General features: G+C 35.5%; 1 protein-coding gene across 2 annotated transcripts in view; it reads left to right on the forward strand.

Annotated features, from left to right (window-relative positions):
• prex2 (phosphatidylinositol-3,4,5-trisphosphate-dependent Rac exchange factor 2) overlaps positions 1-18,398 on the forward strand; it is a 169,340-nt gene that overhangs the window by 146,648 nt on the left and 4,294 nt on the right. For both annotated transcript variants that reach the window (XM_065258097.2, XM_065258098.2), the window contains 2 exons: positions 10,239-10,341; positions 18,005-18,072. In XM_065258097.2, the coding sequence (XP_065114169.1) occupies positions 10,239-10,341; positions 18,005-18,072 (171 nt within the window). The remainder of the gene's footprint in view (positions 1-10,238; positions 10,342-18,004; positions 18,073-18,398) is intronic.

The raw sequence follows: 18,398 nt of genomic DNA on the forward strand, positions 1-18,398 counted from the left end.
AATTAAAACAAATAAAGGTAGAATGAAATAGTTTTTTATGTTTGTTTGAAAGCAGAGGGTCTGTTCTTTTATTTGATATATTGAATATATTTAAAGAAGAACATTTTCTGGAAGGCTTTAAACTTTTGTGAAAATCATAAAAAATGCCTGCCGCTGGCTGGTAACTTTTTTTAACGCTGGCGGGGAAAGAGTTAAAGAGTTCATGTAAGTAAGGGATAATGTAGAGGCAGCCGGTAGTTATCGGGAAATAAGCCCCGACAGTGTGATCAGGACCCGACGCGAAGCGGATGCCTCTACATTATCCCTTACTTACATGAACTCTTTAACTCTTTCCCCGCCAGCGTTAAAAAAAGTTATTACACGGCTACTTGCCACATAAGAAAAAAACTGGACATGAATATGAATTTGAAACATTTTATTGGCATATTTGTTTTAGATTAACATTTTTATCCTTCCGCGAAACTTTGCACAGATGCCTAAAATGATCGTAATACCTTATTAAGATCCTCTGCTTCATACTTGTCTGTCTCCATTTTTTTTTCTTTTAGCCAGTCTTTGAGAAGTTTTAATGCCCATTCTGTATTTTTTTTTGTGTGTTGGCTTCGTAGCTGTCATGCTCTATTTTGCTCTATTTAAGTTCAGTCTCAGTAAGCTCTCTGTGTCTTGTCGTTGTTCGTTCTTCTATCCACTGTTTAAATGTTTTGTTTTTACCGTACATGTTAAAATTAATGTCAAAATGTTGTGGTTGTCCAGTGTTTGTCACAAGATGGCGCCAAACAGTAATCTTTATTGATCTTTATTGGCGCGGAGCGATTTTAATCGTACAAGTAGTACCGGCTATGTGTTATTACTTTGGAGTGTTTATTATTTGAAAAGAACGAACCTGCAAATGTCTCAACTGACCAATCAGAATCAAGCATTCCAGAGGGCCGTGTAATATTGAGAAATAATTTATTTAAAAAAAAAATCATTTATTGAGCCTAAGATGCTAAATGGCTTGCCCTTAGTTTACACAATTTTCTGAGGTCAGGTGGATAAATTAACACATCAGATTCACTAGGTGTTCAGCCACTTGGCACGTCTAGTAATAGTAAAAAGATAACAAATAAATAGGTTACACTTTGTTTTGATAGTCCACTTTAGACATTCTACTAACTATAAACAACTTTGCAACTACATGTCAACTAACTTTCAATGATTTGCAACTATACGTCAACTAACTGTCATTAGAGTATTAGTAGACTGTAAGGGTTGGGGTTAGGGAAGAGGTTTGGGTTAGTGGAATAAGTTGACATGCACCTGCAAAGATCAGTTGAAAGTCTGTTGAGATATCATCACAATAAAGTGTTAGTAGATATTAAGCAGACAGTCTACTAATTCTCTAAAGATTGTTGATAAGTAGTTGCAAAGTTACTTATAATTAGTAAAATGTCTAAAGTGGACTATCGAAATAAAGTGTTACCAATAAATATTATTATTCCTAACTTGTCTCTGTGTATCATCGGATGCTCTGGAGCTGTTCAGACTTTATTAATCCCACTGCAGAGGGTTTGAAAAATTGCCATTAGAAATGAACTTTTTACTATATTTGGAGCAAAAAACCTCAGGGTGGAAATGCATAAAAAATGTATGATATGACCTCTTTAAACTCAGTCAAATTTTTTTCTTTGGCGACGGTCATCTGTCTTGGGCCAACTTTTGGAATAAAAATACTCATATGAAACTTTCATGACCCTCGACAGACCAAATAATATCTCTAGCTAAGGTTATTTTCAGTAATAAATACATGACCTGTATTCTCTCTCCATCTGCTACTGTATCTCAGTGTCCATCTGTCTGTTTTCAGTTACAGCAAAGCATTAAAATCAGGTATTCACATCTGCATGTGTATGCAAGTCGCTTTGTGAACATTGCCGCTCAAACAACATCAAAACATAAGTATACATTACTAATAATACTTCCCATAAGATCTTCAAGAGCTCAACCATTTTTCATACAGTAGTACTTACTTTATAAAGCACCCATAAATGACTTCAAACATCTCTTGCCTCAGGCCAGTTAGCTCAATATTAAGACAGCTTAAATTCTCCATAGATTACATCACATGATGGCATGCAGATCTTTCTTTTGCTTACACCTCTGCTTTAAAGATCCTGTAATTGTGCCCTGCAGCGCTCATCTTGTAATTCTGTCTTGCCATAAAGGGACAAAGTACCACATTACAGAATTTGCCACATGTGCACAAGTCAAGCTTCGTAAGCAAGTTTAAACGACACTTAGAGCAAGGGCATAGTTTCTTGGAGTTTGGGGATAAGTAATGTCCCCCAACAATCAAACATAGCAATAACAATCCTCAATATTTATTTATACAGGGATGAATGAAAACATATCTACAGCTAACACTTCAACCCCCCAACGTCTGCAGTCTTCCTTAGAGGGAACACTTTGAAAATTAAATGTGCCTGTGTGATTTGTGCAAATTCTCTGTGTTGTTTTAGCGTTTGATTTACCAAAGGGATTATGTGATTTCTCACGAACATGCTCAAACGTGTAGTTATCAATTAACTTTGCATGGTGCATTTCCCAATTTTACATACTTGTCACACACTTGGTGCAAATGTTTAATGTTTTTCCTTTCAATGTTTTCTAGGGCTGCAAAAACAAATCGATAATATTCAATCAATAAAATAGCTGGCAATTAATGTCATTATTGATTCGGTACACTTGGTACCTGGGTTATTTTCAACCCAGCATTGGGTCAAAAAAATTTATTAACCAAGAAAAATGTTATATTCTACCTAACAATGGTTTAAAACAACCTACCATTTTGTCTTGAAACAACCCAGCATAGATTAAATAACAACCCAAGAGGGCTGGGTTCATCCCTTTTTGACCCGATGCTGGATTGAAAATACCCAGCATTATTAAAAGTGTTTTTTTTCTGCCCTAATGCTTTCCTTTACTAATGTTCAGACATTTTTAAAGGACAAGTTCGGTATTTTACACTTAAAGCCCTGTTTTCAGATTGTTTATGATGAAATAGAGCGGTTTTGACTGAAATTTCGACATATGCGGCTGCCCCGAGAATTTTCGCGTGTTTGTGTTTCACCTCCCACCTTTACAATGGGTTTAATGGTGCACTGGAACATTCCTTCCTAAAATGCATTAAACTTTCGTTTACAAAGACGTGAAACTCACCGAGTGGTCAGGGGTGTTCACTGATATGCTCACACAAAATCGCTGCAAAATACGCATTCCAACAGGTTTTATCGTAGTTTTTGTCCAACTCCATTGACTTGTATTAGTTGTGCTGTGAAGTACGGTATTACTCCGCGCCGGGAACTTTGTTTCTATTCTTGCAATTGGCAATGGCGGATTAGCGCCACCACCTGGGCTGGAGTGTTTATTATTCAAGCTCTAAGCGGAAGAATGTACGGGTGTGAGGCGTTTGGAAAAATAGGTCCACAAGTTAACAACGAATGCTAAAACACCTGTTGGAAAGCATCTTTTGCAGCGTTTTTTTGTGTGAGCATATCAGTGAACACCCCTAACCACTCGGTGAGTTTCACGTCTTTGTAAACGAAAGTTTAATGCATTTTAGAAAGGATTGTTCCAGTGCACCATTAAACCCAGAGGTGTGAGGTGAAACACAAACATCCGAAAAATCAGCAGCCACATATGTCAAAATTTCAGTCAAAACCGTTCTATTTCACCATAAACAATCTGAAAACAGGGCTTTAAGTGTAAAATACCGAACTTGTCCTTTAACAGAATTTGCAGCTGACAAAAGCATTATTAATACCTGTTTATTGTTAATCTCCTCACTTTTTTATTTAGCAACCTTTGTAAAAGTGTTTTCCCCGAGCCATTTAATAACAGCTCGAATGCTACGGCTGAGAAATCACAGGTTAATTAGCTGTAAAACACAGAGGAATCAATATTGTGGGATAGTTTGCCAAAGTAAAGGGCTTGCACAGCACCCTTGACATCCACTATTGGATTCACTGTGTGTTTCTGAGCGTGACTCAAAGCCTTGAATCAAGGAATCCACAGATACAACTTCCTCTTTCCCTGTGTCACAACATGCTCTTGAAGTTTTAAACGACCATGAAAAGTGATGTCAGTCACTGACACAACACTCTTGGGGAACGCTGTTGATTGGCAACTCTGAAATCTCTCTGCAACATGTTTTTTTTCTTACAAATCGACAAGATCGATCTTTGAAATGCAAGTAAGGCAATTAAAATATATCATCAGGTGTATTTGTGAATAGTTTGCAGACTGCAGAAAGAAATTGATTTTTTGTCAAGGGCAAACAGTTGGTTAGTGAAAGAGAGACTAACGCAAGCATTTTTACAACCACTAAAAACAAATCTGTCACCCGCTAAGTTGGATGAATGCTAGTGTGCCGGTCTTTTGAATATCAGCATAAAGCATGGTTCACGTTTCAGCCTATTCTGAGTACTAGAGACTATTTGAAACGATTACTTGCCATTTATTTTGTTTTAAGGTACCACTTTAGGGCAGGTTGATCTTAAAACAGCCTGATGCAAGTCTGTTATTGTGGTATAAAATAAACATTACCATTATTCAGCAATCCAATAATTTCATTAATCCTTTTAAAGATAATTGGAGTAAAGTAAATTTATCAACCCAGTACCTAGCAAACACAATATTTCCAGGTGGATTGGTGCACAATGACTCTCCAAAGTTGTGTAGAAGCCAGGCAAACAGTAAGAGCTTGCCAAATTGAGAAAGTGCCATTTTGGTTTGAAAAATACATTAGACAGTCACTTAATTTTTTAAGTAGAAAGTGGAATAAACCCAGATCTATTGGTGTGCAATGTGCCAGTTTTGTAATGTAGACCAAGACAAAGACCAGAGGACAATGATTTATTAACTCTTTCCCCTACAGCATTTTTAACTCTTTCACCGCCAGCGTTTTAAAAAAAAGTTGCCAGCCAGCGCCAGCGTTTTTCATGATTTTGAAAAAAGTTTAATGTCTTCCAGAAAATGTTCTTCTTCAAATATATAAACATACAATATACCAAATGAAAGAACAGACCCTCTGCTTTCAAACAAACAAAAAAAAACGTTTCATCCTACCTTCAGTAGTTCTTTTGTAATCAGCTTTTGAATATGGGTAGGTTTCTGCAAAAACACCACATTTTGAGCAAAAAGCAGAGATAATTCCATTTTTGTGACGGACTTTTCATAAAGTTCCCATTCAGAGCGATCTTTAAAACAGACACGGACATGCAGCCACTTGCCATAGGGCAATACTTCCGGGTTTAAAAAAATTGTGGATAATAGCGGTATTGCGGAAAGACGGAAAAACTCGTCAGTGGCGGGGAAGCGTTTTCTCTTGATTGACGAGATATCTCGTCAATGGCGGGGAAAGAGTTAAAAAAAAGATGCCAGTCAGTGCCAGCATTTTTTATATATATATATTTTTTTTTTCACAAAATTTTAATACCTTCCCGAAAATGCATTTCTTTAAACACAAACATACGATACATCAAATGAAAGAAAAGATCCTTTTAAACAACAATAACAAAAAACTTTCATGTTGTTCATGTTAATACTTTTTATCACCTCTTAGATATGGGTAGGATTCTTCCAAAAAACACATTTTGAATAAAAAAATAATTTATTAAAGATCAGATTTAGAAAGATGATCCAAACATACATAGAGTATTTACTGATTTTGGATTCATAATAGGGATGTGCATGTATTTCATTTTCTCATTTCGATTAATCCATAGGTCTGAAAAACGAGTACTGGATTAACTGAGGCAATGAAAAGGGCGTCATTGTGAAAATGAAATATTTTTATTAAAAACACTCAAATAAACCATATTTTTTCCAAACCCCAAATCTAACCCCAACTCCAGGTGAGAATAGTTTTAAAAGCGTAAGAAGAACATTAAAAAGCCAATACATAAAAGTACATTCTAACCCAAACCCCACATCTGACCCCAACCCCAAGCGACAATAATTTAAAAATAGTGGAAAAAAATGAGAAAACAATACATAAAATGACATGAAAAGAAAGTCGTGCCATGGACACGAAAAACTAGAAATTCTACTAGAAATTTCCGTGCTCAAGGCACAAAAAAAAACTGAATTGCATGCCATGGACACAAATAACTTTTTAACACATTTTTTGTTACTACTGTATAACACGACTTGTCGTTGGTGCGACCCACCTTATCCCACTGTGCAAGCCACAATTCAGTCCCAACCCACAGCCTGTAGTAGAGCATCACAGATACATTCATTATAGATTAGTGGGTGAGCTTTTAACTCTTTCACCGCCATTGACGACATATCTCGTCATTTAAGAGAAAACGCTTCCCCGCCAATGACGAGATTTTCCGTCTTTCCGCAATACCGCAAAACCCTTCCGCAACTTTTTAAAACCCGGAAGTATTGCCCTATGGCAAGTGGCTGCATGTCCGTGTCTGTTTTAAAGATCGCTCTGAATGGGATCTCTATGAAAAGTCCAGCACAAAAATGGAATTATCTCTGCTTTTTGCTCAAAATGTGGTGTTTCTGCAGAAACCTACCCATATTCAAAAGCTGATTACAAAAGAACCACTGAAGGTAGGATGAAACGTTTTTTTTTTGTTTGAAAGCAGAGGGTCTGTTCTTTCATTTGGTATATTGTATGTTTATATATTTAAAGAAGAACATTTTCTGGAAGGCATTAAACTTTGGTGAAAATCATGAAAAACCCTGGCGCTGGCTGGCAACTTTTTTTAAAAACGCTGGCGGTGAAAGAGTTAAAAAAGCGAAATATGTGACCCTGCCTGTGAAAACTCAACTATAGTCATTTTTTGTGATTTACTGTTTACTACATAAACCCATGCTGTGTTATGTATGAACATTCTGTGAAATAAAACCTTGATGTCTTTAATATTGACTGAGTAAAGTCATGTTAAAGATTGAAATCGATGTAAAATTTAACTTTGATCCTCTCATAATTAGATTGAGACCTTACCCTGGATTTTTACAGACAGGGTCACATGACTGTGGGGATAATGTTGTATTGCCAATGTGCTACAGCGCACACATTTTAAAGTACTTCATCACAGTCGTATAATGTTAGTACCTCAGTGTCACATACTGTATTGACTTTTTCATGATTGCTTCTTTGCTCATCAGATATTCCCTTATGCTCAACATCTTTCTAAATAAGTCAGCTTTTAGACTGGCCATTTGAATGAGGTCTTATTGACCCAGACACCACTTACTGACTTTTTACAGCGTTTGCTCATAAATTTCTTTGGTCTCTCGATTGGGAAATGAGGAATCATATTTTTTATGATCGTTTGAAATTAATTATTTCAATGCACATTGTAATGCCTGTGTGTGGTAGATAAATACATTTATATTGTGTCTCTTTATTGTCTCAATCTAAGTCATGGTTTACTATAGGTCGTTTTGGCCCAGACACCTCTTATCGACTTTGTCCAGTTGTAGCACATAAAGTTGTTTGGCTTCTGGATTGAGTTGGTATCTGATCTTTTACCCCGACTGGCTCTTGTCCCGCTTATATCAGTGCTGCCATTCTGCCTTAGTGTTCTCGGTCTAATGCTCTGTTATCATATAAATGCTGTAACGGTTCACCTTGCGGGATATTTATTGCACTCTGGGGACAGTTGTCTTTTAAAACCAAACAATGTTTCACACCCGTTTGGTCACGCTGCCCTTTCACTGTCTGTTTAGATGGTAGCTGCAGACGCATGTTGTCAGAGAGTAAAAGCTGATGTCACGCTCAGACACGCTGGTATTACAGCACACACTGTATGACAGGTCTTCTTGTTATCCCTTGTGTCAGTCTTGGTCAAAACAGCCCTTGTTTTCTATTGGTCAAACAAACCAACAGTCCCACTACAAGCTCAGGCCGTTGGTATTTTTGACTGGTGTGTATGCTTTAAACCTTTTTTGTGCCAGGGACCAGCATATTCATAAAATTCCAGGGACCAGATGTCAATTTGAATGCCTCAATTTTAAGATGCATTGTTTGAAACATATCACTGTGTAAAAACAGTAACAGCCTATCATTTAATTGCATATAATGAACTAGGTGGCAACAAAGGCTACTTGTATGAATATACCTATCTTTTAAAACTTTCAGACCGGTTCACAAAATGTTTCCCTTTTCTCCCATACAATTAGGTCTACTTCAAAAGCAACTTACACAGCACTCACTCACTAGCAGGTGGCAGTAATGGCAAATTGTGTGTATTTTACCTGTCAAATCTCTCCAGAACCACTAAAGACAATCACTTCAACAGCAACTTAGTGTTTTCACTTACCAACAGGTGACAACAAAGATTAATTGTATGAAAATAAGAGCCAGTTTCAACAGTCAGACAGTTTTAGAATACAATATCAAAGACACAGTAATTTCTGTTCAGCCTCACTAATCAGCCAATAATTTTTAAAAGTATTAAATTAGAGATTAAGCTTTAAACTTTAACAAAAAATACCAGACTCGACCAATGAGAACAAAACTATTTTAATGTGAAAAAAACACACACATTCAAAACATCGCAGAGCGTGCCGGAGTTATGTTTGGGACCATTTTACATCATCATGACTAAAAGTTTGCGTGTTCATTCGCAGCTTTTGGTTTTGTGCAAATGTAAGTTATAATATTGTGTTTATTTTGTGTAGGCCTATCTCTATATCTGATTTATCTCATGATAGGATGCATTTGGTTAAAAATGAATGCAAAAAGTGTAACTTGGTGATCCTCAGCTTCAGCGCGCGCAGCTCAAATGGCACACGACTAATAATGACTATATTACATAACATTATAAAGAGAACAATATTGTAATAAAACATTGTGAATTATTTTGGTTTAGTTGCCGTGTCGCGTTGTTCCAGGAAGAGCGCGTCCACAACATGAGTCATTCTGAATAGCACATAACTTCGAATTCACTTGTGCATTCTCTTAATTTTGTGCAGATATCATTTGTAATGTTATGTTTATTTTGTATATATCTGATTAATATCATCTAGGTCAGGGTACGTTTCTTTGCGTTAAATAAAGCGCTAGCAATGCTCCAGTTTACTGGTATCTATTTAACGCACGCACCTCAAACAACCATGCACAGCTAATAATAACGATGATAACACTATTTTATTACTAAATTGTTGTGAATTTATTGGTATTTGTTATTTTCAGCACGTTGTTCCAGGAACAGTCAAAATTATATTTATATTTTTATAAATTATATTTTTAAATTAATTAAATATAAAAAGTAGTCTATTATTGTTTGAAAAATCTGCATTTACTGAAATTACTATTTTGCCAAATTGAAAATTAAATAGAAAATATACTTTGGGGACGGGCGTTATATATGAATATGAAATGTGCAATTACCTTGGACTCGGAGTGGGTTGCGCATCCATACTTTGCCATTACTTGGGTCTTTTTCAGATGGAAAATAACACTCAAACTCATCAGACAGTGATGTTAGGTGGCATTCCTTAGGATCCAAACAGGGATGAATTTAGAAGCCACCAAACACTTCCATGTTTTTCCTATTTAAAGACTGTTACATGAGTAGTTACACGAGTAAGTATGGTGGCACAAAATAAAATGTGGCATGTTTGGTGGCTTCTAAATTCATCTCTGTTTGGAGCCATAGGAATGAATGGGGCTAGGCTAAATGCTAACACATTCACAACGCACTGTACAAAGATTAAGGGTATGCGTTAAAAAAGATAGGTATGTATTAATTCATCGAAGTTGAGGTAAAAACATAGTCAAATATTGGCCTTTCTCAGTCAGTAGTAAAGATATCAAGTTTATATTTTTACAGAATCCAAAAATAGTAAATCACAAAAAAAAGACTTTAGCTGGGTTTTCACATTACATCTATTTTAACTGCCTAATAGAGCCCTTTCTCATTGCTAAAATAAGAATTTAGTGGCATTTGTTTAGCCTCTCTGTAAATATTAATTAAAATGTCTCTGCATAAGTGATTGAATTAGAACATGGCTTGGGGAAAGAAAACCTTGCTCATAAATAAAGCCAAATGAAAAGAAGTCTCAAGTGTAATTTTCCTGCTTATTTTCATAATACCAGCAATCGGTGTCTAAAAGCGTTATACAATGCTTAATGAATAAAACTCAGATTTTATTCCTTGTCATGTAATGTTAGTATGGAGTGTATAGTATAGTGCTAAATTGTAATCTGTACATCCTTTCCTGTCTTGTAGTTGCACGTTGAGTGTCACGCTGGAACAAGCAATTATTCTGGCACGAAATCACGGCTTGCCCCCACGATGCATCATGCAAGCCACTGATGTCATGAGGAAGCAGGTATGGTCGCTTATTATGTATGCACAACTAACATCTTTGTTTTTCTGCACTGACCAAGAACATTTAACCTATGTAAATATAAATGTATGAAAAAACATAATGGTTTGCCATCAATTTCTAGTGGGAAATGTACTTGGCATGCTTGGTATGAAAGGTTAAATCCAGCTGAGCTAACATCTACCTCTGCTTTGTTTTCCTAATTTTACCAACACAGTTATTTTTTGGGTAATATACAGTAAGACCACCATGTTCATTTTGTGGAGAATTAATTTTTTATCAAAGGCATGTTTTAATTATTTCTGGAAATGAAACAAGCTTAGTACCGTTTCAAATGCTTTCATTTGGGTTTTTCTGTATGGCTATTAGTATAAGCTCTTCCAGCTTTCTCAGGTTAACCAGTCTGGAAGCAAGAGAAGAGAAACTCGTGAAATGAAGGAGATATGTGAATACTTTTTCTCTGCTGTTCATTGACTGTAGAAGTGAAAGATCATTAGTCATTTTTCCTGTCTATTCTGGCACTATCCCTGAAGTGTCCTTCATGAGGTACTTGATGAAACTAACAGGGTCAGGATTTTTTATCATTAAGAGCGCTGAGACTTAGTATAATGGGGGGCAGGCTGGTGGGCACATCAGCGGATTGAGATGTAGTTTAAGGTGGTGCTGAGTCATGAGGTGAAACCCAAAGAACTCTGAGCCCCTAAGTGCAGCTTTCTGTCAGTTTGAGTTTTGAGAAGGTGAACTTTCAGCAGGTGTTAGGGGAATAGTTACTGGAACTGACTGAAACTAATACACTGTTATTTGTAAGTTACAAGCTATATGGAAGTTTTATTTTATAATTTCCATGTATTTGTTTTAAGAAATAAAATAATTAACATTGTCAGTCAAACTTCTCCCTCCAAATGTACACTTTGTTGTTAATTTGTCATAATATGTTTAAAATTTCATCTTTTTGCAGTTTATATAATATTACACCTATCCGTAGGGGAAAAAGTGAAAGTTGGATGAACTTTGCCCGCCAGTTTTTTTTTTCACAAAAGTTTCACAAAATACCTTCAAGGAAAATGTTCTTCTATAAATATATAAACATACAATATACTTAAAATTAAAGAACATACCCTCTGCTTTAAAAAAAAACAAACAAATATGCAAACAAAACAGAAAGGACCATATTTTAATGATCTAAGCACATTGTCTAAAGCGCACAGCGCAACGTCTAAATGGGCTCTGAATCCACTTTTGCTAATTTAACAACGGGAAAAATGGTTTGTGCGCAGAGCACATGGTCGAAAAGATTTGGTCCTATTTTTTTAATGAGTAATGGGAGTATTTTGGGCGTAACGTGCACTACACCAATGAGAGTCTCAGCTCTCATCCCCTTTAAAAGCCAGTTGCGCTGGTGCTATGTTTAATCTTTATTTAGATGACGGACTTTAGTAAACTGAAAAACTAAGCAGAGGAAGAAGATCCCAGGTTTAAGATTGATGTTAAATAATTGTGTTGTTTTTTACTTGTATTAATTTTTTTATTTTTTATTAAAACCTTTAAAACCAGTTTTCTTTTAGTCATGGGAGTAAAAAAGTAGGCTTTTAATTGCTTTAAATGTATGGCTATCCAATACCATCAAAAAGTAAATGTATGTAAGTATGTAAGTAAATAAAAGTAAGAAAAGGTTTGTACTCTAAAAATACTTTATCTGTAACAAACAGGAGATAAAGAATTTACAAACGGCTCTCCGCACGTTTCAGCACTTGGACAGCGTCAGTTTTTTTTAAGCATTTCATTAAAAATGTTTCTCATCCCACCATATCCACAGGTACAGAGTCCTCATATACAATAAACCCGTGAGATAGCATTAAAAAATATTACTAATGCGCTCTTTAAATAACAAAAAACATATTGCGCCATTGACTTGTTTTTGTTGGTCAATGGTGTAGTCTATTTTAGTTGCCTCAAAATAGCAACGCGCCAACAATGCGCCTGAACACATCTCGTTTTTACATCAAAACGCCCATGGGTGCAAAAATAGGCGCAAAGGCATTTGCTATTTAAACAGCGTGGCGCTAAACGTGAAAATGATAATTGCGCAGGGTGGAAACTGGCAAAATACACTTGTGTCGCGCATTGCGCTGCATTGCGCCGGGTGTAAGATAGAGCCCAAAGAGTTTTATCCTATCTTCATTTTTTCTCTTTATATCACTTCTCGAATATGGGTTTTTTTTTTAAATACCAAATTTTGAGCAAACACCTAAAAAAAGCTTGTAAAGCACTTTTGTTAGAGATCAGATTTAGAATGAAGATCAAAACATACACATTTACAATGTTGTAGAATTATCTGATGCTTCAGGGTTATAAATTGGGTAAGAGCGCCGACTAGTGGATATTATCGGAATTAAAGATTACCGTAAAAACTTCATTGGCAGGGAAATAAATGTTTTCTCTTAATTGACGAGATATCTCGTCAATGGCGGGAAAATAGTTAAGTGAAAAATTAAGGTTGAAATTATTTCAATATTTTAGGTCTTACCACTTGATGTAATTTTTTAAACTTTAATTAAATTTTTCCCTCAACTCATTCCCCGCCTGCCTTTTTTTAAGTTGCCCGCCAGCATTTTTTATGATTTTCACAAAAGTTTCACAAAATGTCTTCCAGGATTTTTTTTAAATATATAAACATACAAATATATCAAATGAAAGAACAGACCCTCTGCTTTCAAACAAACAATAAACAAACTAACAAAACGGGAAAAAAACTTTCATCCTATCTTTAATTGTATATAAATATGTGTATTTTTCAATAAAAAAAATTAGCAAAAATCTGAAATAATTGCATTTTTGTGAAGGAATTTTGTTAGAGATCAGATTTAGAATGATTATCAAAACATACAAGTGTAAAATTATTTAATCATTTTTTGCTTTAGTTTTTTTAATAAATTGGGTAAGTATCGCAGTATTACAGAAAACCATAAAAACTCACCAGGAACACGTTTTTTTTTTACATGCAAATGTTTTCTCTTAATTGACAAGATAACTCGTCAATGGCAGGGAAAGAGTTAAAGTAAGATGGTTTTTTAGGTGTTACCAATTGAAGTAAGTTTTTTAAGTAGAGTTGCTTTCACTTTTTTTACAGTGTAAACTGCATTATAAAAAGACTACCAAATTAAAATTGTTATTCCAATGAGATTAACAGTTCAATACTTTTGTGTTTTTTCACAGAAACAAAAAGTAGACCTGTTTGTCAGCGTCTTTCATCCTTATTTAATGAGTTCTAGCCATTATGATGGATGAGTCTGCTTAATGTCTTGCTGCGAGGTCCATATGACAGTGAATAATAATAAATAGTCAGCCAGGGGGAGCTCTGACAGACGACAGTCAAATTTATATTCATGAAGTCATGTCTGACCAGTGCGGTCATCACCCACAGGAAGTCCAGCATTTTAAAATTCTGCTGTACCGTCATTGTAAATTTTATGGTCTGAAAAGGAATAGTTCACCCAAAAACACTCACACCATCCTTTTGTCCTGTCTGAGGCCAAACGACAGAGCTGTGTGATATTGCCGTTTAGTTAACTCTAGAAATGGACGGGCAGCTGAGCAGCGCCTTACAGACTCGATGATTAATTGTATAGCATTTCTTATATTGCGCTAAATGCCAATGTGTAAATGCATGCATACTGTATTTTTATAAGAAAAAGGGATCATTGAAAAAGGCAATCAAGATATCATATAATCATCCTTGTATCTAAAGACACTATCTGCTGTTTGCGAGTGATTCTGCTTGTAACTGACACGATTTGGATGGATGTGGTGTAATTGCTGATGTTATCATATCACGATAAGAGACTACACAGCACTGACCGTACCAATGCTCGTGCTGGATGCGCTTACCAGTCAGCAGTCCCTAAAGAGCAAGAGTATCTGTTCGGTGATGTGGGCTGAAATTGTGTTTTCCTTTGTGCTAACGTTGCACTTACAATCACAGTTGATGTCCCCCAGCACTGTTTATATGGAACTGAAGCCCCTCCGCTGCTGATCCAGCCCGGTTCAGATGCACCTGCTCTAGACACCTTGCGCTGAAGGAACCTGAGATAGCAAAGCTATTTATGGAAACGGCTAACATTTGGGAAATGTGCAAGATGTAGGGAAACGGCGCGAGGAGCCATTTTTCATTTTGACGTGATAGGATTCCACTCGGAGTAAAAACGCTGTTCATTACACAAGTCTGTGATTCTTTTAGTGTGGGATGGGACGTTAGGATGCCTGTAAGTTTTAGGAAATGTCAACAAATCTGACAAGGTCAGTGCTCTGGAGCTAAAGATTCACAGCATATTCAGCTTGATAGTCACTGATTCAGTCTGCCACTGGTTATGAACTTTAAGCTGTTCTGTCTGTGGACATTCACAAAGCAGGCTGATGGGTATATACTGTAGGTGCTTTCTGGTGGTCTACACTGTAAAAAATAAATTGTTGGCTCAATGAATTATTTTTTAGTAACTAGTTCCACAGAAATTTTACGTTCACTCAATTTCTGTCTCCAAAGTGTTACCTGGATTGATGTTTTTTAGTTGGCCCAAACTTGACTCAAATATAAAAAAGTATGTTGGCTCAACTAGCTTTATAGTTCATTCAACTAAAATGTTTTAATCAGTTGAATCTTAAAAAACTTACAGCAAATACTCTGTCAATTAAAATTTAAGTATTCACTCAATGTTTTGTGTGTTACTTCAATTAATATTTATTATTTGGGATTTTTTTATAACATTTTTAAATTATTTATCAAATAATTTATGCTGGTGTTGTTAACAAAATAATTAACTTCAGTCACATGAAAACAAAAGCTTTTTATTCACTTATCATAGACTGAACATACAGAATTAAGTCTTCTCTAAATAGAGGGCATTAAACAGTCCAAAAAGCACTCCAAAGTCAGTCAAAACATCTCCAGGGCCATTTGGGAGACTTTCTTCAGCCCTCTGGTCTGCCTCCACATAAGCACCGCTCTGGTTTGATAAACAGAGGAATATAAACACACACAGATACATAAATAACATGTTTAATATAATAAAGCTTGATTGTGAAATACTTTATTCCCTAAAATAACGTTAACGTTAGGCCAAATTTCCCTCAGACATCACACATAACGTTAATTAAACACTATTGGGTGGTTTTCTCGGACAGGGCTTATCACTGACTTAAATAACTGACATCACTTAACATATGAGTAACGTACTATTGTTTTGTCTCAAAATGCACGCCAGTATTGTATTTTATAAGGTTTGTTTGTAAAAATGTCCCAATTATAATAAAAACCGAGTTCTAAACCCTGTCCGGTAAACCAACACTATATCCAGGCTATCTTTACTAAAATAGCTTCGGACACATAACATAACACACTTTACTTCGGACACATAACATAACACACTTTTAAATATATCTTTACAAAAATATCATTACAAAAACGTCGAGTTTTGCGTCTTTGCCGATTAATATGGTCTAAAATTAACATTTACAACCACTTACCTGACGTGAACTTGAGGAAACGGCTGATGACTTGTGTCCTGTGAATCAGTAAGTGATTCCAGCTGTTGCGTGCGGATTGATCTCAGATGAAATGACCTGTGATACAGATCCTTCCGAATAAAGAGATTTTAAATTAAAAACTCACGCACATACTGTACATTCACAAACGCGCGCGCACCGGTCGCGCGCACGCAGGCGCGCACACGGCTACACACACGGGTATATTTAGAAGTTTTATTTAAGATTGTTATGATATTGGGACTATTTCTCCATCCGCTCCTTCAGCTCTGAAGTTCAAATTCGCATGCTGTCCGGTTATAACAAACGTAAAACATATGAAACATCACTCAACAGCGATATCAATTAAGTGCAATCCTAAAATATGATTTAAAACATAACCCTTTCATTGTTAAGTATGAGAAATTTAAATGAATTAAATCACATTTAAACGCCACAGAGATATCAGAGCCAGCAGTCGATTTCTGATGCGCTTGCCGAGGTGAGGCTGCGCTGGGCGGGGTGTGAGCGCTTAAGCGTCGGTGATTTTCTGGAGCTCTTCTGGAGCTCATCTCCGTCCGAAAGTGTCCGAGCAAACTTTTAAATAGAAGCTATCTTTATTAACCGACCGCTTATTTAAACTTTAAGCACATACATTCACGCCTGAACAACTCTTACAATTACATTTTGTGACCAAATAACAGTAATATTTTGAGCATTTTGTTGTCAGGAAAAATAGCTGTCATAAGTCCACATATTTACCTGATTTGTCTTAATTAGTTCAGTCAACACTAGCCATTCTGAATGTTGACTGGATTTGAAAATAACCATTCATTTAATGTTTTAAACACAGATTTATCTAGACTTAAAATAATATGTCTTCTCAACTAGCTCAAACAAAAAAATTGGTTTAACTTATATATTTTTGCCCGTCCAACATTTCATTTTGGATTTTTTACAGTGTAGTGAGCAGTTTATAAACATATGATTTGTTCACAAAAAGAAATTATATAAAACTGACCTTTCAACCATGCAAGTAAATTTATTTAAAAGCAGTTTTTTTTTACTTTTCATGAAAAGTAATGCTTACGTTACTTTTGAGTTACTTTTGCGTTACTTTTCCTTGGCTGGGGCTTGATCTCTTTCAAGCCATGCAGGGTTTTTTATGACTGAAAAGTTTTGCATTCAGAAATTGCATATTTCATCACAAAAATGTCGAGCTCTGGCCTACCACATCCGTTTCTGACTTAAACTGTTTCCTCACAGGCGTGTACGCATAATGTGAGTGCATAATGTGACTACGTTTAGTTTTATTCAGTACATAATTTTTTTAAAATCAAATTAGTTAAATTAAAAAAGTTACTTGCATTACTTTTTTTTTAAAAGTAGCTCAAATATTAATGTGTACATTTAAAAAGTAATGCATTACTTTACTTGTTACTTCAGAAAAGTAATATTATTACGTAATGCACGTTACTTGTAATGCGTTACCCCAACACTGTCCGCTAGTACATTTTAGATACATTTGGATTTTGCTCAACATAAAATCACACAGCAAGTCCTTCCCATTCATGTAATACTGCTTTTTCATGTAATTTTATGGATTGGTCTTTCCATTTTTTTCTGTTTTTGAAATCATTATTGTTTGGATTTATGCTAAGCTTTGGGATTTGCTTCAGGATGTCATTTAATATTTAAGTTTTTCCACACTAAAAAAACCTCCGGTTTCACATGATTGAATTAAGTTTTCTTAAAGTGATTTTTCTTAAAAAGAAATAGTTGGAACTACGTAATTTAATTATTTACACCAGTTCAACATGATTGAATCAAGTTTTCTTAAAATTACATTTATTTTAATGAATGTTAATTTCATAAAAAACTAATTTAATCATGTGCCACCGATGTCCAGAAGGTTTTTTTAATCAGTTTTTGTCAATTTTTAAACAATTTGCCGTATGTATTGCACGACTTTTCACACTGTGTGCTATTTATATGCAAATCCATTGAATGGGCTGAATTTACAGCACAGCTTATGTGAATGACAAGACTTCTCATTCTTTGACCTTCCAGAAACTGAATACGTTTAGGATTATTTATAGCAAACTGTTCTGCAGGCCTACAAGTCATTTTTTATTATGACTCTTTTTAGGGAGCAAGAGTACAGAACTCAGCCAAGAACTTGGGAGTGAGAGACCGCACCCCGTCAACAGTGCCAAGGTAACCAGAATGACCCTTAATGACTCTACATACACGTCAGTTTGTCCTGTTCCCCTCACATTCACACTGCGGTTTAGACCAACCCTCAGTAATGTGCATGAAATTATGTTGGTCCTAAATGTCATACACCATAGAAACACAGTTCAAAAAAATGTTCAGGCCTTCAGAATTAATCTGAATTATTGGTTTGCTGTACGCTTTTAAACCAAAGTATTGAACTTTATTAATGAATTTAGCCTGAACCATTTAATATACAGGCTCTATTCTTACTGTTTTACTTGTGCATACTGACCCTAACATAATTTCATGCTGAATTAGTCTTTGCA

Source organism: Paramisgurnus dabryanus, chromosome 22 (genome assembly GCF_030506205.2).
Source record: "Paramisgurnus dabryanus chromosome 22, PD_genome_1.1, whole genome shotgun sequence".
Taxonomy (NCBI): domain Eukaryota; kingdom Metazoa; phylum Chordata; class Actinopteri; order Cypriniformes; family Cobitidae; genus Paramisgurnus; species Paramisgurnus dabryanus.